Source organism: Cynocephalus volans, chromosome 14 (genome assembly GCF_027409185.1).
Source record: "Cynocephalus volans isolate mCynVol1 chromosome 14, mCynVol1.pri, whole genome shotgun sequence".
Lineage (NCBI taxonomy): Eukaryota > Metazoa > Chordata > Mammalia > Dermoptera > Cynocephalidae > Cynocephalus > Cynocephalus volans.
The window spans coordinates 82,038,729-82,059,290 of record NC_084473.1 but is presented as its reverse complement, the minus strand read 5'-3'; the positions used below and the strand labels follow the sequence as shown (position 1 = coordinate 82,059,290).

Sequence of the window (20,562 nt, the reverse complement as noted above, 5' to 3'; positions counted from 1 at the left end):
GAGTGACTGTGTGGACCAGAGCCTCCCAAAAGAAGCCACCCTTCTCTGCACTGTCACACGACTGGGAAAGAAACATGTGTGAAGCCACTGAGCCTAGAGGGCTCTTTGTCACAGCAGCTGGCCTACCTGACCACCCCCCTGGAGGCAGCCATCCACAACCCCCACTCTCCAGCTCAGCCTGTCCTGACTCTCGGGGCATTTTGTTTCCTCTTTGAGTCATGTAAACATTCTTCTGATTCATGCCAACCATGTATCCATAGAACCAGAGGATTTTTCTAGTGGCAAAGGTAAGGAGGGGTGGGAGGGAAGTGGCCCCAGGAGGGTCCTGGACTTGTCCTTCCAGTGCTTGCCCTTCGTCAAGAGCCAGGCAGGAAACTCTTAAGAGCATTGCTCAAAAGTGGAGGTGGGGTGGGGGTGGGAGGGGGATAACCCCAGCTGCCCCACCCCCACCTCAGCTTCCCTCCAACAGCCTGCAGAGATGGGACCACGTGTGGAGGCCTGAAAGCCGCCTGGTGGAGGGAGTCCAGGCCTATGGGAGTTAGGGCAGGGTGGCAAAGGGAGCAGGAACAGGCCATCAGCCAGGATTAGGGGGAGGGGACAGGAGAGTCCCTGCTGGGAAGAGGTGGGATCAAAGCACATGGAAGGCTCTCCAGGGCAAAGGCAAACACTGAGGTCCCTGTTGCTCCCACAGAGCCCAGCCCCCACACTCCCACCCCCAGCTATAAGGGCCACTGCCCCAAGCAGGTGCCCAGGCTGCAGAGGTGTCATGGCCAAGTCACACCTGCTGCCCTGGCTACTCCTGCTGCCCACACTTTGTGGCCCAGGCACTGGTGAGTCTCCCCAGCCTCTCCTCACCTCCTCCCACCTAGGGCCAGGTGTGCAGGGAGCACCACAGGCATCTCCACCATTTACTGAGCACTGGCTCTGTGTTGGATCACACAGCCGGTGGGTACTGGAGCAGGTGGAACCCAGAGCTGTCTGACTCCAGCATGTTTAATAGCTGTGTACTCCCTGTAAAACTGGGTTTGGAGGTTGGGTGAGGTCAGGGTGCCAGGTGTAGCCTGGATTGTGACTAAGGTTGCTCTGGCCCCAAACAGCAGCTGTCTGGACCACATCATCCCCAGCCTGTGCCCAAGGCCCCAAATTCTGGTGCCAAAGCCTGGAGCAAGCATTGCAATGTAGAGCCCTGGGGCACTGCCTCCAGGAAGTCTGGGGACACGCGGGAGCCGTGAGTACCACCAAGAACACACAGCAACTGGGAGTCTAGGATGGAGGGTGCTGGGTGGGCTCTGAGTGGGAACCCCCATAGGGGTTGGGATGGAATGAAATGGGATGTAATAGATGGGATGGGATGGGATGGATGGGGTGGTAAGAGGTGGGAGGGGATGGGATGAAATGGGATGGAATGGAATGAAATGGGATAGAATAGATGGGATGGGATGAGATGGGATGGGATGGGACTGATAGGATGGGATGGGATGGGATCTGATAGGATGGGTGGAATGGGATGAGATGGAATGGGGTGGATGGGGTGGGATGAGGTGGGAAGACCTGGGATGGTGGGCAACTGCCTATGCCTTGGAGTGCTCTGTCAGCTTCTGCCTGAAAGAGCTCCACCCACTAGAGCTGGGTGCAAGCCCCCTACTCATGCGCTCCCACTTTGGGGCTCCCTCCCCAGAATGACCTGTGCCAAGAGTGTGAGGACATCATCCACATCCTCACCAATATGACCAAGGAGGCCATTTTCCAGGTGATGAGGCCCAGATCCTGAATGAAGCTTGGGAACCAGGAGATGGGGGACAGAGAAGGAAGAAGGGGTGAGCCCCCTAAGGGGCAATTTCCAGGCTGAGGGTGAGGCCCGGGTTTGCCTGGGGATCCCAGGTTCCTTCTGGCCAGGAGCTGACCCTGGGGCTAGCTCTGCAGCCCAGTCACAGATGGTCTTTCCTGGGGGGTCAGGGCCCTACATACGCCCAACTATTTAACTCTTTGGCACTGTCTGAATTCTAGTGCACTAGGAGAAGGGGGCTAGTCTGCTCTGGTGGCGGCCCTGCATCCAGGGACTTGAGCAGGTGGAAGACCTGAGAGAGGCCTTGCTGACATCCCCTCTCTACCCTCCCAGGACAAAGTGCGGAATTTCTTGCAGCAGCAGTGCAATGCCCTCCCCTTGAAGCTGCTCGTGCCCCAGTGCCACCACGTGCTCGACATTTACCTCCCCCTGGTCATCGACTACTTCCAGAGCCAGATCGTGAGGGCTGCAGCCTCGCCTCCTGCCTGCCTCCCCATGCGGCCCCCATCCCCACCATGCCAGTTACCCACACCTGAGCTACCCCAGACAGCCATACACTCTCACATGCACACACATGGGCAGCCCCCCCCCACATTCACAGAGCACCCAGCCTGCCACACACAAACACATATAGCCCCCAGCCCTACACACACACACACACACACACACACACACACACACACACACACACACACACACACACACACACACACACACACCTTGACACAACAGGCTCAGGAAATAAGTGCCCTTCAGCCAGGCACCTGGATCAGAGCCCCGCCTGCTCCGTTGCACGCAGTGGGCCTGCACACTTACAAACACTCACAGCCTCACTCTCACACACATGCTTACACTCATTAATTCTCACAAACATATGTGCTCATGCTCATTCACACACATTCCCGGACACCTGTCCCAAAGTCCCCACACCACCCCATGTCTGCCTTTTGTCTCCCCACTGACCCCCTAGAGCTGTCACAGCACCCCCACCCGACCTGCTCCCCACCATTCAGGCCCAAGACAATGGCCCTAATCCCTGAGCCCTCGGGCCAGCCTGGGCAGGGTTGGTGTTCCCTCCCCAACCCTAATCACCCCTCACCCTGCACTGTGCCCTAGAACCCAAAGGCCATCTGTGAGCACCCAGGCCTGTGCAAACCCAGGCAGCCAGAGCCAGAGCAGGAGCTGGGGATGCTGGACCCGCTGCCGGACAAGCTGGTCCTCCCCATGCTGCCTGGGGCTCTCCAGGCAAAGCCTGGGCCTCATACACAGGTGAGGAGGTCCCCACAGACAGGTAGGTGGGGATCCAGAGGGCTAGGGCCACATCCCAGGCCCATGAGCACTTGGGCCCTGGGAGAGGAGAGCCAGGAAGGGGAGGAGAAGCTCTTGGAAGGGCCTAGGGCAGGTCGGAGAGAAGGGGAGGAGGAGGCAGGGGCGACAGAGCCAGGAGGACCCTTCTCCCAGCACCCAGCCTGACCTCCGCCCCACCCTCTCTCCCAGGATCTTTCCGAGCAGCTGTTCCCTATCCCCCTGCCCTTCTGCTGGCTCTGTAGGACCCTGATCCAGCGCGTCCAAACCATGATTCCCAAGGTGAGGCATCCAGGGCCACAGGAGCTTGGGAGGCCCCCCATGTGCACCTTTACCCCCACCAACTCACACACCTGTCAGGGCCTAGCTGGCTGCCAGAAGCTAGGAGGGGAGCCACTGAGCATTGCCACCACCCAAGACACCCTGAGACTCAGGCCTGGTAGGTGCCAGGCGTAGTGTTCATTCAACAAACACTAAGCCCTTGCCCTATGCCAGGGGCCAAAGTACAAACATGGACAAGAACTGGCCTTGTTCTCCAGCAGCTCACCAGCTGACGAAGGAGAACCCCCAGTTATCTCTGCAGAAAAGTTGCTTCATTTTTCAAAAGAATTTCCACGGAGGGACTCCCCATCCCTGCCCACGTCCAACTTGGAGTCTCCCAGATCTGTAGTGGCCATTGCCAGTGGTCCTGCCAGCCCAGGCTGCCCTGTGCCAGACTAAGAAAGGCCCCACCCCATCAAGCCTTCCCAGACGGGGTCCACGTCCTTCTGGTCACTGAGGGCCCATGGTGGCGTGGGCGAGGGCCCTGCTCTCCCTGGCTGACGGTGGCAGGAGAGTTTTCAGGGAGTGTCCTGTGCAGAGCCGAGGACTCAAATGGATGAGGCGATGCACAGTGGTGAGGTAGGCTGGGGTCAGGGAGAACCTCGGAGGAGGTGACCATCACACTGAGTCCTAAAGGCCAACAAGGCCTGATGGGCAGAGGCTTCGGTCAAGAGCCAGCTTGGCAAGCCTGAGGAACAGAGAGCCTGTGCGGCGGGCCAGCAGGAGAGTGGTTGGCGAAGAGACCAGAGGGCCATGGGGATATTTCTAAGCCAGGTTAAGGAGCGCTGGGCTTTATTCTGCATGCCCTTTACAGCTACAGCCGAGTTTCAAGCAGGGAAGATCACCCTCCTGCTGTTTTAACAAAGGATGTGGGGGACAAGAAGCAAAGCAAGGAGGTTAATTAGGAGATTACGGCAGAGCAAAAATCACAACAGAGACAACGGGGCAGGGAATGGAGCTAAGACGGAGGAGTGGAGACATGTCAGGGAGGTGGGCTCAGTTGATGACGCATGGGCTTGGCGGGTGAGGACAGGAGAGGACCTCGGCTTGGGCCACAGGCTCTCCAGTAACCCCTCCAGCTGAGATGATGAAACTTAAGAAGAAACAGGTTTGAGCAGAAGAGCAGAGCCAGTGCAGGGGAGAGGGGTGTTGAGCAGGGAGCTGAGTACCAAGCCTGGGGGAAGGTCGGGTGGCAGTTACCAATCTGAGAATCACTGGCTATGGACTAGATTGAAACCCAGGGAATGGGTGAGACAGCCAGAACGGAGTGTGGACAGGGTGGGGAAGGAGGCCCAGGCAAGCAATGGGAAACAGCAGCCTAAGAGCAGGAGCAGGAGCAGCCTGGGAAGCCACGGGGGGGAAGCCATGGCGTGGTGTCACAGAGGCTGGGAGGAGGAGGCATTTCAAGAAGGGGGCGTTCACCTGGGCTGAAAGCTGCTGAGAGATCAAGCAAGGTAAGACTGGACCAGGGGGGTTGGCAAGAGGGAGGTTATTGGTGACCTTGAGAGCTGTTTTGGAGGAGTGGTGGGGACAGAATACAAACACAGCTGGTTCCGGGGAGAAGGGGTGGGGAGGTGAGCATCGCCAACTCCTTCGAGAAGGGTTCCAGGGGAGGGGGGAGAGGGGGAGGGTTTTGGAGGATGGCAGTTATTTGAACGTGTTCACATGTCCAAGGGATTGGTCAGCAGAGGGGCAGGTAACGAGGCAGGAGAGAGGACCGTGCAGGGGGAAGCGCTTCGAAGGTGGGGCTGGGGCTGGGACCCTACACACAGTGAGCTGACTGGCCTCTGACAGTGCGACGACCACTCACCTCTCATCACAGCAGGAGGGGAGGCTGAGTGAGGGCTCCAGTGCACGCAGGTGGGTACGTGGTGCGGTGAAACGTACCCAGCAGGAAGGAGCACACCCCAGAGAAGTCCACTTCCCCACCCCTACCGGCAGCTGCAGGAGGAGCAGGGCGAGGCCAGCCTGTCACATGTGAATGAACGGCACAGTGAGGGAATGAGCCACAGCCTGGCTCCCTCTGTCCTTGCCCTCCAGCTCAGGGTTGTGTTTGGAATCAGGGTGGGGTGGGGAAAGTGATGGCTTCCCCCAGGGGCTCTTAAAAACAAAGACATGAGCCAGAGAGAGGAGCTAATCCCCCTGTGGGAAAGTAGGGCACGCCCTGGGTCAGGAGGAAGAAGACACAGCAGAGGGTCCAGCTCTGGCCCCGGCTACTGTGTGGCCCTGGTGAGGCCCACCTCTCTGGGCTGGCCTCACCCCTTTCAGCAGGTCTAGAGCCTCTGGAGTCAGACCTGGATCTGCTGCCGCTTCTGCACTCACTGAGAGATTCAGGGTGATCCTCCGAGTCCCCTGCACTCTTTGATCCTCAGTGTCCTCGTCTGTAAACGATGTATCTCTCCCTCCTGGAGGGGACAAGGGCATGTGTACCAAGTGCCCTGCCTTGCCAAGGGAGGTCCCACGCTGCCCTCTCTCCGCCTGCCCCAGGGTGTGCTGGCCGTGGCTGTGGCCCAGGTGTGCCACGTGGTACCCCTGGTGGTGGGTGGCATCTGCCAGTGCCTGGCCGAGCGCTACACCGTCATCCTGCTAGACGCGCTGCTGGGCCGCGTGGTGCCCCAGCTGGTGTGCGGCCTCATCCTGCGCTGCTCCAGCCAGGACGGTGCCGTCCCAGGTGAGCCTGCTGCCCACCCCACTCACTGCGTGCTCTCCTCCTCCCCCACCTGGCTGCGCACCACTCTCTCCTCTGTGGTCCCCTGCCATGCCCCAGGGAGGTCAGGAACCAGCACCTCTGCAAGCAGCTCCCACTGTTTTCTCTCTAGCCCTTACTGCCCTGCAGTCGCTGCCAGGAGATTGGCTGCCCCAAGACAAGGAGTGTCGCCTCTGCATGTCTATGGCCACGCAGGCCGGGAATAGCAGCGAAAAGGCTACGGCACAGGCCATGCGTCAAGCCTGCCTCGGCTCCTGGCTGGACAGGCAGAAGGTGCGGGCGGGCACACGGGGGACTCAGGACCCAGGCCTGCCCACCGTTGAGGGTCGGGCCCAGGAAAGGCTTCACAGCCAGAGACACACAGGGTGCGGGCCAGCTGATAGTGGGGCTGTGACTGAGGGCAAAACCTGCTAAGAGTTGGGTGTTGCCTCTGGCTGGACAAAGGCTGCAGGCTCTGGAGGAGCAGCAGGCCTCCCTCATGGGTCAAGCATGCGCGAGGCGAGTCCTCTTGGGCCTGGCTATCTCCCAGGAGCTGAGTAACGCGAGGGCCAGTTCTAGCAGGGCAAGGGCCCAGCCTTCTCCCGAGGGTCCTGGTCCTGCTGCTGCTACTGTCCGCCTTGAGGTGTGACTCAGGACAAGCCCCTCTGCAGAAGGAGAGGGCTGGGCTTGAAGGTCCTGGAGCCCCTGCCAATACTCAGTCAATGATAGTAAATTTCCTCCTTAAAGCAGGATGGCGTGCTGAGGCAAGCGGGCCTCTCCTCCCACGGTGCTCCCTGCTCAGTAACTTTCAGGGCTCTTCCCTGCACATCACATCAGGTCCCAAACACCAGATGAACTTAAAGATTCCTTCTGAAACTGAAACTTAGGAGGAGGAGGAGTTGGTGGCTAAGATTCTACCTCTCTGCCTGAGTTTTAAGTCCCCCCATCTCCAATGTCATTGGCTTTCCTGACAGAAACCATCTGTTTCAGCCCACTCTGGCTTGTTCAGGGTTTTACTTGCAGCCAGAGCTGTTCAGTGGGGGCTGATGGCTGGACCTAGACCCCGAGTCAGTAGGAAGCCATGGAGGGATCCAGAGATGTGGAGAGGGCCAGGGCTGCAAGGCAGGAGGGTCCTGCGACGGGCCTGGGTCTATCCACAGCCCTGTCTGTCTCTTTCCTCAGTGTGAGCAATTTGTGGCGCAGCACATGCTCCAGCTACTGACCCTGGTGTCCAGGGGCTGGGATGCCCCTACCACCTGCCAGGTATACCCACCCCTCCCAGCGGGTCCTAGGACTTCCCTCAGCTCCTAGAGCCCCCACTCTGTCTGGCCCATGATCCTCAGAGGCCGCATTCCCCTGAGTCTAGGGTAGTTCAGGTGCACAGGCCCAGGACTGGGAGATGCCCCTGCTGTTTTCATATAGAAAAGGCCATCTCAGAGGACTACAGGAAAAGCCACAATAGAATGGAAAAGGGGGAGCATGGAAAGGGAGAGACAGACTTAAGAAGTGTGGTCTGATGCCCATCAGGGATGAAGCTGTGCTCACTGACAGTGTGTGTCTGGCGGGTGGGGGTAAAATGTGGGTGTTCAGGGCGAGTAGCCACCTCCTCAGGTTCTAAACCCCAAAGGCCCATGGCTCAGTGGCCTGAGGAGTCTACAAGTTCACCAAGAGTACCCACTAGGCGGCAGGTGGAGTGACAGCTGCCCCTTCCCAGAGGAGCCTCCACGCCCTCTCAGAGCTGGGAGTGGAGAGGGGGTCCCGGGCCCTAACATTGTCCCTGTGGCAGGCCCTGGGGGCATGTGCAACCACCGTCAGCCCGCTCCAGTGTATCCCCCACTTCTGATGAGAACTCAGCTGTCCAGGTGAGTCCAGGCCCTCAACTAGGGGGAGGGGAGAGGATGGGAGGGAGCAGGTCCTGGCCCATCAGGGCGGGAGGCCCTTCCGTTCCCCACGTAGGAAGAGGCGGCCACTCCTGCTGGCTGCTCCGTCCCCCTCTCACATTCACAGCTCGGGGCTCCTGAGGGCCTCTAGCAGCACTATCAGGAAAACACCCCTTCTCAGACTCCGGTCACTCCCCTCCCCTCAGAATCTCTGTCACCCTCAGTGCCAGGCCCAACTTCCAGCTCCCCTCGCCTTGTGCCAGCCCCCGGGTGAGACTAAGTGCCTGCCTGAGGCCTCCCCTCACAGCTCGCCCTCGCTGACCTTCAGTACTTGGTGTGTTCAGACCACGGCCAAGCTTTCCTGGAACTCAGGGGAAATCACACTTGCTGCCCGAAGCTATCACCCCCTCAGCCAGGAACTCCGCTGTCATCTGACACATTTCTCTCTCTCTGACTGTCATTTTCTAAGTCAGAGGTAGCACCTTACGATGGAGGGTGGGTCAGATGCAGCCTGTGACCAGGTGCCTGGGGGACAGGAAATGACCCTGAAAGGGAAAGACACAGCAACAGTGTGCTTAGAAGTGATTTTGAGAGCAAACTTGGCTCACTTTACAATTCTGTTCAGAGCCAGCCCCTAACATGATTGATGGTCATTTATTCATGTGTTCACTCATTTTTAAAAAATGTAATGAGTGCCTGAGGCCAGGCCACATTCTAGAGGCAAGAGTGCAGCTGAGAGTAAAATGTGGGACCCCTGCCCTCCAACAGCTCACACCCAGGTCCACCTCTTCAGCCCCGCTCCTGAAACCCCTGTGGGGGGTGGTAGGGAGGGGCTGTTTGCCCCAACTCAGACCTATCCCCCAGGGATGAGTTTAATGTGTCTGTCCCCAACAGATGACAGCTGGGGACCCGGGATGGGAGAGCCATGCAGGCCTGGGCAGTCATCTTTCCCCAGCTCCCAGGGCTCCCTTCCTTCCCTGTTGAAACAGGAAGAGCAGTGGGTTGGCTTGGGAGGCCTGGCTCCCGTCCCAGCTCTGCCATCAAATGGCTGTGGGTCCCCAGGCAAGCTACGCAGCCCCTCTCTGGCTCTTTTTCCTCAGCTGCAGAGGAGGAGCCGAATGGGATGGGAACTCGAGCTCTTGAGGCTGCTCTCAGGCCCCCTGACCCTGCCAGCTGCCCACACTTGCTCTCTACACTCCTTTCCCCAAAAGAACCTTACACTGATGGCCACAAGCCCCAGGCTGTGCTCTCAGTCCTGTGCCAGGCTTGTCTGTCCCACAGACACAGATGTAACCACTGCGCGGCACCAGAGCCACTTTGGTCCTCTCGGGTGTGAGGCGCACCCAGGGCGGCATCCTGCAGAGGAGACCTGCAGAGGGGCGGGCAGCCATCACCCCCAGCTCGCACAGCCTCCCACGGGCTGAACTGAGGACCATGGCTCCAAGAGGACAGCACGACACAAGCTGGACCACCTCACCGACCCCCATGTGCTCAAGAGACTGCCTTTTATAGTTATTTGCTAACACTCCTATGAAAGAATAAAAGATGGGAACGTAAAGCACTCTAAAAGACAGATACATGAAATTTTGAAATTAAGCTTTTTCCAAAAATCAGGAAATCCCTGGCATGGTCAAGTGTGGACACTGTGTGCTCCAGCAGGATAGCAAGGTGACTGGGCAGATTTTCATATCTGAAATGTTTGGCCGCTTGAGAGCTGTCACTTTGTTAAGATACGAAGAGGAGTTTTCATTTTATCTTTTTGTAAGGTGAACTTCCAACTTCCATTCGAAATTCAAAGAATGATTCTATTTCTGCTCTCATTTATCTGCTGACACCTCAGTTAGGGCTGTGCATGCTAAAAATCAGTTCCCACATAATGCAGCGCCTATAACAATCCTAATAAAGTCCTTTCTCTCACACAAAAAGCAAGACACTGTCCTTTATGGTGTTGCAGGAGCCACAGCCTCACCTTGAAGTCAGCTGGGCTGGGGGCCTCCCTCACTCTTTCCTTTGACAGGGAAGATGTCCGTGTCTCCTCTCCTGTCATGACTGCTTCCAGCCTGGCCCCCCACCTGGAAGCCTCCCCTGCCCAAAGAGTCCATTTGCTGAGATAAGGCGATGTCATTAGTGTGCCAAAAAATCAAAATAAACAGAAACAAATAAACCTTTAGCATTAAAGACCCGAATGCCTGGAAGTGTCCCTTAATAAAAGAACTTTGTCATCATATTTCTTATTATAAAAGAAATACATGTCACTGTAGAAAACTCAGAAACTACAGACAAAAAAAGAGTAGAAATCATCCACAACCCCACCCATCGCAGGAGACAGCTATAGCAGGATGTATGCATTGACACTGAGCTTGGGACGTTTTCAGTCCTTCTCGCCACCCTCTGGCTCCACACCTCCACCATTCAGGCACCAGGAAAAGCTTCCTGTGCAACCTGCTCTTGAGCTGGGGATGAGAAAAACAAAACCTTGGCCTCTGAAATTTGAGCTCTTAAATAGACTTTTCTAAGTCTATAGCAGACTACTGTCTTGAAAGCTATTGTTTCAATGACAAAACCCAGGTCTCTACGAGAAAAGAGTGTTTTAATTAAAAAATAAAAATAAAAATAAAAAGCTTGCTTGGGAAGATGAAGAGCCAAAGCTTGAAAAAGGGGAGGCATTGACAGTTTATCCCCCAGACGAGAGTGGGAATGAGTGCCTGATAATGGCAGAGAAGGCGTCACTCAAAAAGAGATCAAGAGTTGACAAGCTGGTAGGAGGAGAGAATTGGCAGGAAGTGGCTACACCTGAGACTCAGAGGGTCCCTGAGAAGTGCCCCGCACCCTGCGCCCCCCAGAGGAAGGTGGGGGAAGAGGAGCTCCAGGAGAAAGCCGGGCCCAAGAGGAGGGGATTTGTTCTTTCACTTTCCAGGGTGCAGGCTTCTAAGGGAAGCCTGCCTCCAACATGACATCAGAAAGGGCGAGGAGCATGGCCTTCAGCAGGGGGCTCAGCAGACAGGATGATATCCCATAGCCCAAGAAGCAGTCAGAATTGGCTCTGGACAAGATGGCAGGCCTACAAGAGCCCAAGGTTGGGGACAAAGCAGTGACAGATTTCACCATCTTGAGATGGGCAGAAATCAGACATGTGTACCAATGCTGGTGCAGGAAAGTAGTGATCAGGCAAGACAAGTGATGTGTCAGTGGAGACCTGGAGGACCAGGGAGAGCACAGTCTCTGACACCTCTCCTCACAGGGCAATCTGTAAATCATTCCCAGGGAAAAGGGAAGGATTCCCAAGGGAGGCTGAATATTCAACAAGAAGGGCTGAGTTACTTTCAAATAGAAATAGTACAGTTTGAGGGCTCATGAGCCAAAATAAGTTTTGTGGTTTTTTATTGAAACATTGATTGTTCATATCTGTGGGGTACAGCGTTGAATATCGATACCTGTGTGCAATATGTGATGCTCAAATCAGGATATTTAGTACATTTAGCATTACACAATATAATCATTTTTTGTGGCCCTTTATCAATTTCTGACTAACCGTCTCCCCCTCCCCCTTTCCCACCTCTGGTGACCTCAGTTACATTCTCTCCTTTTGAAAGTTCAATGAATTATTGTGATTGCTGTTATTTTTCTTTCTTCCTTTTTTTTTTGCTCCCACTTATGAGGACATGCAGTATTTCTTTCTGTGCCTGGCTTATTTCACTTAATTTTCTCTAAGCTCATCCATGTTGCTGCAAATGACAGAATTTCATTCTTTTTATGGTGTAGTAATATTCCATTGTGTATATATACATTTTTCTTATTCAGACATTTGTTGATGGGCATTTAGGCTGGTTCCAACTCTTGGCTATTGTAAATAGTGCTACAATAAACATGGGAGTACAGATATCTATCCCTTTAACATGATGATTTCCATTCCTCTGGGTATACACCCAGCAGTGGGATTGCTGGATTATATGGCAGACCTATCTGCAGTTGTTTGGGGAACCTACTGTTTTCCATAATAACTGCTAATTTACAATCCCAGCAAGTGTAGGAAGGTTCCCTTTTCTCCATATCCTTGGCAACATTTGTTATTCTGTCTTCCAAAATGAGTTGTTACAAATAAAGACAGTTACATTTATGTCCCCTGATGACTGAAATTTTAAATCCACAACACAATCACTATTAATACTTTATTAGCTATCATACCAAACCTTTCTGTGCACATATACAAAAATAGATACAGCAGCTTTGCAAAAATGGGAACATCCCACACATGCTGCTTTGTAGCCTGATTGTTCATTTAACAATAACCTTTCCAGGTCGATAAATACAGGCATCTACCATCATTGCTAATCATCATTTTTTTTTTCTTGTTAGCAAACTCTTTCCTTTTTTAAACTTTTTTTTTTTTTTTTTTTTAGTGATGAGCAGTAAGGGGATCTTAACCCTTGACTTGGTGTTGTCAGCACCATGCTCTCCCAAGTGAGCCAACCAGCCATCCCTATATAGGGATCCGAACCCGTGGCCTTGGTGTTATCAGCACCACACTCTCTCAAGTGAGCCATGGGCTGGCCCTCTTTTTTAAACTATTAACAATGTTGTGAAGAATAAAAATCTTTACACTTACATCTTTCCTAGTATCATTATTTCCTTAGAATCTTTTTAACTTTCCAAAGAAGTGCCTTTATTTATTTACAGGGCTTAGGAATTTTTACTTTTAATATAGGCTGCATTACACACTGGCCCTCAGTACATGCCACACCAACATGTGACCATTTTCCATTTTCACCAACCTTGGGCATTAGCAATCTTTCAAATCTTTGCTAATACAAACTATGAAAAAATGACCTCTCACGGTTGTTCTAATTTGTATTTCTTTGGTTATCGAATAAACATCTTTTTACATGTTTATTGGACATTTATACATCATCTTTAGTGAAATGCCTATTTAGGTTTCTTGCCCAATTTTTCATCGGGGTGTTCTTTTTCTTATTGTTTTAGCAGTAAAAATATATTAGGTATACTTATTTATGGTCCTATCTGCTGCAAATTTTTCTCTGTCTTAAATTTAGGGTCTGTTTTCCATATATCTATCTTTTCCTTTGTAACTTCTGGCTTTGGGGTCATCTTAAGAAAGCATGAATTTTGCCACTTCATCTGTGGTTCAGATTCTGGCCAGAGCTCAAAGTCTCCAAAAGAGAAGTGCATGCTTGGATTATGGATGTGAAAACATGGAGGGCAAGCCCGTGGGTCAGACAGCAGTGGTGAAAGCAAGTCACATGTCCCCCACAAAGGATCTTAAGCTATTGCACTCAGGATATGACAGTCAGCACTGAGAAGTGGTCTTCTCTGATCTTCAGCTTTTAGGTGACAGTATCTATTATCACCATCTTGAAGAGTAAAAAAAAAACAAAATCGTGTGCAAAAGGACAACACAGAGCATACATACTTAGTACTAAAGCATTTGCTCAGCACAGGTGATTGACTCCTAAGTGCCAAGCATTTCCCTGTGGCTGGGTACAAAAGACACAATTCTTGTATGTCGTTTGGAACTTAAGAGTCTGGTTAAGAAAACAAGCATTAATCAAAGGATCACAGAGAAAAAAAGGAATTCTTCAGGTGTAATAAGGGCTATGAATTAGAGATATACATTGTATTAGTGGGTATGAGAGGTCACAGAGGAGACAGAAGAGCAAGAGTTAAAAGGGAAAGGAGCATCCCTCACAGAGGACACAGATGGCACAAAGGCCTTGTGTCATCTGGCACATCTGAGCAACAGAATAAAGATCAGTGAGCCTGGGATCAAGAACAAGCAGAAACTTCCTGAGAAATGAGGCTAGCAGCTAAGGATTTTAGTCTTTAACCTAAGAGCCAATGAAGTGTCTTTAAGCAGGAGATCAGAGTGTGGGGGAGAAATGACTTGGTTAGATTTGTGTTTCAAAAGATTCTTTCCAGCTAAAATGGTGATGAACTGGTGATAGGAGGCAAGAAAATGTGGAGAGACATGTTGAGAGACCAATGCAAACAGAAACTGGCAATAGCTTAAACTAGAATGATAGTAACAGAGGGCTATGCAGAAGTCAGGTGAATCTTGGAGAATAACTGGACTATCATGATCAGATGGTGACTCCAATTGAAGCTGCTGTCCCAGATGACAGCATTTTTACTAATACAATCAGCCCCTGGCACTTGGTATGCACCTATCAAGTTGGTATCAAATTGGTATTTCTCCATACCAATTTATAAGGATCAGAAGTAGTGTGCTTTCTATCCGGCAGAGCCAACATTGTTGTTTCGGTGCTGCTTTAGAACTATGTCAGTTTCTCAGCTCTCTACCATATAACATGAGTATAGTCCACAGAGATCTTAATTGTCTTGACCTTCAATAAAATATCACACTCGTCCACTACACTGATGATACTATGCTGATTGGATCTGATGAGCAGGAAGTACCAAGTGCTTTCGATGCCTTAGTAAGACATAAGCAAACAAAAAGTTGGAATTAAACCCCCAAACAATTAAGAGGCTGCCGCCTAATGAAGTTTCTGGGGATCAGTGGTATAAAGCATGTCAAACTATCCTCTCCGAGGAAACAGACAAGTTGCCACACCTCATACCATCTGCCACACACATTTTTAAAAAAGCACAACGTTTGGTAGGTTTTGGCTTTTGGAGACAATATATACCACATTTGAGTGTGTTACTTTGACCTACAGCCACTCGTTTCAGTGGAGGAACCAGAACAAAAGAAGATTCTGGATTGTAAAATGCTATTTTGAAGTGTCCAAGGCAAATAGAAAAGCTGTATGGAACCTCTGGCAAGCCCCAAGGATAAGCACAGGGCCGAAGTCCAGGATTTTGGAGCAAGTCTATGCCCTCTTCTGCAGCTCTCTATTCTCTTTTGAGAAACAGCTACTGGCTTGCTTTTGGGTTGCAGTAGAGACTGAGCAGCTAACCATGGTACATCAGCGGATGGTGCATCCTGAGCCTCCGCTCATGAACTGGCTGTTGTCTGACTCACCTACGGGGTGTATGCAGCTGCAATCTATCATTAAATGGAACTAATATATGAAACCAAGCTCCGGCAGGTCCAAAAGGTCCCAGTAGGTTACATGAGCTGATGGCTTTGATTCCTTTGACATCAACTCTCACTGCATTGCCTCCTCTCCCTCAGCCCATGCCTATTGCCTCCTGGGTGTTCCTTAAGACCAGCTGACCAAGGAAGACAAAACTCAAGCCTGGCATATAGACGGGCTTGTACAACGTGCTGGTACAACTCACAAGTGGACAGGTGCAGAACTTCATCCCCACTCAAGGGTGACACCAAAGGATAGTAGTGTCCTCCCAGTTATCTCATGGCCTTATAACATCAAGGTCAAGGGTTCTGTTCCCCGTACCAACCAGCCACAAAAAAAAAAGGAACAGGATTGTAAGACTGGTGAAAAGAAGTCTGGGGAAGACGTACATGGATCCACCCCCTTAAGTGAGTGTACACCATGAAAATGTGTCCCATATGAATGCCCACCAAAAGGCATCCACTGCAGAGGAACTCAACAATCAGGTGTACACAACTGACATGATCTGTGTATGTCAGTCAGCAGCCTCTTTCTCCAGTCACTCCCAGTGCTTGCTCAATGAGCCCATGAGCCACTGTGGCAGAGATGGACAGCATGGGTTCAACAACACAGACTTCCCTTCCCGTAATCTGAGTAGTACTTCTGCTGAGTGCCTGATTTACCAACAGCAGAAATTAACATTGAGTTCCTGATATGGCACCATTTCTCCTGGGGATCAGCCTGGTACCAGATGGCTGGGTGATTATTCCATTATTCCATCATGGAGGAGGCAGAGATTCATCCTCGGAGGAACAGGAACACTCTTGATATGGATTTGCCTTCCCTGCCAGCACCTTCATCCATGGATTCACAGAATGTCTTATCGGCTATTATGGTATTCAACACTGCATTGCCTTTGATCAAGAAACTCTTTTCAAAGCAACTAAGTACAGCAATGGGCTTATACCCATAAAATTCACTCGTCTTAGCATATACTCCACCATCTGGAAGCAGCCAGGCTAACCGAAAGGTAGAATGGCTTACTGAAAGCTCAGTTACAGCACCAGTTGGTATTTTGTTTTACAAGATGCAGTATATGCTTTGAATTAGAGACCATTCTATGGTGCTATCTTTCCCATAGCCAAATACATCGGTCTAGAAAATGGATACCTGTCAGATTGACTCTTCTACTACACATTATAATCTTCTTGCAGAATTCTTGCTTCCTGTCCCAGCAACTTTGAGGTCCATTGGTTTGGAGACTCACCTTAGTCTCCTCTCTTCAGAAGAGAATTGCTTCTACCAGAGGACACAAGAATGGTTCCACTAAATTAGAAGATGAGACACCTGGACATTTTGGGCTCCTTATGCTGCTGAACCAACAAGCCCAAGGAAATGGTTGAGGACGGGGGGCGGGTAATCTACTTGTCAGAGTGTTTGATCCCAATTACAAAGAAGAAACTGAGTTCCTTCTACACAATGGAGGCAAAATGGACGATGTCTAACAGTAAAGGTTAATGGAAAACGACATCATCCAAAAAAGAGGGGGGGGCAGGATGACTTAGGGGTCCTTAGGGACTGAAGGTTCAGGTCACTCTACCAGGTAAAGAATCCTGACTAGCTAAGGTTCAGATTGAGGGTAGAAGAAATAGGAATGGGTAGTGGAAGAAGCAAAGAAAGCAGAGATACCAGTTACAGCCTTGTGACCAACTACAGAAATGAAGACTGTAGTAGCTTTGCTTATTTTCTACATACATGATGATTTGTATATGCTAACTGTTTTCTCTCTACTTCCCATTTTTATTTTATATACAGGCTGTTAGAAGTTAACTTTACAAGTTAGTGTTTAGGTAACAATATTCAGTAGGACAGTGACTGGATTTGAGTAGTCAATGACTGTAGCAACTGTATCTCATTTTGGGAAAGGATAGAAAAACCTGTTCACTTGTAAGAAGGGTGGCTGATTTTGTTAGGCAGAAATAAAGAATTGTTTTCTTTGTTGTCCTTTCATAGGATTTAAAATTTATGTAGAAGAGTATACATGGAAGCTGAGTTGTCAAAGGGGTGGACTGTGCCAGTTATCAATTTACTGCCTCTCAGCTCCAAATTCATCCTTTTTGCCTTTTCTCTGAAAACGGATCTGGGCCCTTTAGATTTTCCCTTGCCAGTTGGCACTGAGGTTTTATCAGAAGTGGGCACTAAAGAGACACTGCAAGAAGAAAGGGCTTTGCTTCCTGGTTCCGTTATGCTCACTTGAAAATAGCATGTGCAGCTTTCTCCAGCTCCAGGCTCCTGCAGTACACATCAGCCAGCAACATCTGGCATCCAGAAGCTTCACTTGGCACTCTCTCCTCCCCAGACAGTTTTGTAGCAGAGTACCTTCAGTGAGACACCTCCCATGAATGGTTTTCCCCAATGCACTACAAAGCAGATTTTTAATGAGTTCCAGAGGGCAGATTTTCAGTATAGTCTGGAACTTGGTCTTGGATACTCTACATCAGCCCTGGAGGTAATGGCTGCTCCTTGTATGTTATTCCCACATTCTTTAGAGTTCTCTTTACTTATTACTAGCCAATTCCTCATTACTCCAAACCTCTGCTATAATTAATAATTATTGAAATTAAACTTTTCTTGATCAAATTATTATGTGGTTTCTGTCTCCTGATTGGGCCCAGACTGATTGGACCTGGCCTAAGCCAGCACAAGTTTAGACTAGATGATGGCAGAAAACAAGAAGTGGATAGGTTGTTCAAGAGACACAAAGTAAAACTGATAGGACTTGGTAAGAGAGTAGACAAGGGAAATGGGAGGGGCAGGATAAAAGATGATAAATGATGACTCCTGGATAAATTTCTGTCTTACGTAACTGGATGGATGGCGTAATCTTTCACCTAGAAGATACTGGAAAAGGGACAAGTTTGAGAGGAAAACTAACAAACTCAATTTTGAACAATGCTGAGTTTGGGTTGACTTTAAGACACTCAAGTAGGCAGTTGGCTCAAAAGGTCAAAAATTAAGAGAAGTCACAATTAAGATTTGTTTATGAATCATTCCCCTAAAAGCAGTAAGTGAAGCCACAAGCATAACTGAAATGGCCTAGGGAAAAAGTAAATAGTGAGAAAGGAGGGCCTAGGACTGAATCTTAAGGAATCCCAACTTTTAATTGGTGGACAGCATAGATAAGACTAAAAAGGAAATGCTGGCGCTGCCAAAGAGGTAGAGAAAAATAGGGACAGTGCTGTGTCCAAGAAGTAATGGTTGGCAGTCCTAGAAGTGCCCAGCTCCTGTTTCCTCAAGAGATTGCTGGCTGTGGTTGACTGGCTGCCTCCAGCTGCTGTACCTTCAGACATCCCACATCTCTGGAGCTGCCACAAGTGCTCATGCCAGGGGCCACACTTCCTCCAGGCTGCTCAGGGTCAATGACTGAGCTTGCTAGAAGCCATTTCTGCCCGATTCTTCTGACAGGCAATCATTGCTCTGGAGCTCCCTACTGGCCTGGCTGACACTTTCTCAGAATTGCACTGCAATGAGAAGCTCTATTTCCTTTCTTCCCTCTTCCCTTACACAGATCTGCACTGCAGTCTGAACCTGCCCACCTCCAGCCTTCTAGTTAAGCACAATAAGAATTTATCACTTTTAGTCAGATTTTTTTTTTTTTTTAAAGATGACCGGTAAGGGGATCTTAACCCTTGGCTTGGTGTTGTCAGTACTACGCTCAGCCAGTTAGCGAACCGGCCATCCCTATATAGGATCCGAACACATGGCCTTGGTGTTATCAGCACTGCACTCTCCCAAGTGAGCCATGGGTTGGCCCTTAGTCAGATATTTTGTTACTTAGCGACAAATGCACCCTGACATACAACCCATAAGCTGACAGGAAGAGACAAGCATGATGTCCACAGACGACAGACTGCAGAGTAGTCAGTCTATGAAGACTAAAAAGGAAAATAAATCTTCCCTTAGCCAGCTGCCTAAGGGAAGGATATAAAATAAGCAGCTGGTTTAAGAAAAAGAAAATATTTAATCCATTCCAAAAATCACATAAGGAAATGAAGGGAACCATAGGAAAATTATCTACCTACAATAGACAGAGGATGCTATGGGCTTCGTGCTTATTCCTGAAATTCCAAGGCTTTGATGTTTAGAAGAAACTATCTGTCCCTCAGGTACTCCTAGCTACTCAGAAATAAATTACACACATCTGTAAGAGTTCTTCCCTATTGAAGCTAGAAGTAAGCTAAGCTAGACAAGAAGGAGAAAGGAGCATCCATCAACAATAAATTGATCAAAGAACAGCTGGTTGACAGCGCAGAGCCATCCCAGGCTGGTGGGCTCCTCTGAGGCTCTGGTATAGCCTTAAACAGGGCTGGCCCAGGGAAGTTGCCAGTCAGTCTATGTTCAGCTACAGCTTCAGTATTCTTATTTACTGTTTTCAGCCAAAGCCCTCAGGAACAAAGCCCCAGACACCTCCATCAAGCCCCCTGCTGGTTGGTTTCATCGTTATCTCGCCTTTTCCAAATCTGTAAGAGATGAAAACAACAGACACTGAAGAGCTGGTTTAGGAGGAATTCAGTCAACAGATATTTATCAAGTTCCTATCCTATGTCAGGAAAGGAACAATCCAGCACCCTATTTACATATCTACTTCATCCCCTGAAACTAACCTTTCAGAAACTTCTCTCTCATTCAGTTTTCCTTTGTCCACCCACCCTCTCCTTTTCTTACTTCCCATTCTAAACTGCCTTTCTAAAAAAGGATGCACGGCCAGGTCTTTCTTCCACCTTAGATGAAGCCACAGAGTTCTTCCACCTTAGATGAAGCCACAGAGAAGAAAAAAGAGTTATCTCTAGAATTACAAGTAGCTCTCTTCTCTTTTGCAAAGCTATGGCTTTTTTTAGTCTACATCTTCTCCTGCCAGGTACTAGGATAGTTACAAAAAGAGAAGACAGATACTCTGCTCCAAAGGCTCTCAATCCGATGGAGAAGACAGTCCAAATAATATGGTGGACACACCAAAAAAACATGTAGAAAGTGCTGTAGGGTCACCAAGAAGAATGCTGATTCTGCCTGTGGCCCTGGGGAAAGTTGCTGGGATGACTTCTAGCTGGCCTCCCAGATGAGTCTAGGCTCTTCCTCCTTGACCACACACCTCTGCAAAACTAGCCTGGCCATAAAAAAACTAACCTGGCCTTCCTTGCTCACTCATAAATCTTCCATGCTTCCCTATTCTTTTCTGAAAATCTCTGCTTAGCTTTCAGGGTCACGTAATCTGGCCCCACCTCACTCCTCAGTACATCCCAGTAGACACCTGGGCCTCCAACTGTGGTTCTTTGTGTGCAGTTTTTTGGTTGGTTTTTTTTTTTTTTTTGGCAGCTGGCCGGTACAGGGATCTGAACCCATGACCTTGGAGCTGTAAGGCTACATGCTAACCAACTGAGCTAAGCAGCCAGTCCAACCAAGGTTCTTACCCAATCCCGCTTCCTGCTGTGGCCTACATCACTTCTTTCACTGGCCCCACACCCCACCTACTCGGTGCTCACCCAATCTGTG

The 20,562-nt window shown here is 50.2% G+C and overlaps 2 protein-coding genes across 3 annotated transcripts in view; one reads left to right on the top strand and one right to left on the bottom strand.

The window, feature by feature from the left end:
• Positions 1–766: 766 nt before the first annotated feature.
• Positions 767–7,941, top strand: SFTPB (surfactant protein B). The gene is made up of 10 exons (XM_063078753.1): positions 767–830; positions 1,098–1,228; positions 1,679–1,750; positions 2,120–2,245; positions 2,903–3,055; positions 3,284–3,373; positions 5,900–6,083; positions 6,232–6,392; positions 7,281–7,361; positions 7,885–7,941. The coding sequence occupies exons 1-10, from the start codon at positions 767–769 to the stop codon at positions 7,939–7,941; spliced, it is 1,119 nt and encodes a 372-aa protein (XP_062934823.1).
• A 4,192-nt stretch (positions 7,942–12,133) lies between these two features.
• Positions 12,134–20,562, bottom strand: part of USP39 (ubiquitin specific peptidase 39) — a 45,096-nt gene continuing 36,667 nt past the window's right edge. For both annotated transcript variants that reach the window (XM_063077904.1, XM_063077903.1), the window contains exon 13: positions 12,134–19,532. In XM_063077904.1, the coding sequence (XP_062933974.1) occupies positions 19,485–19,532 (48 nt within the window). In that variant the 3' untranslated portion in view covers positions 12,134–19,484. The remainder of the gene's footprint in view (positions 19,533–20,562) is intronic.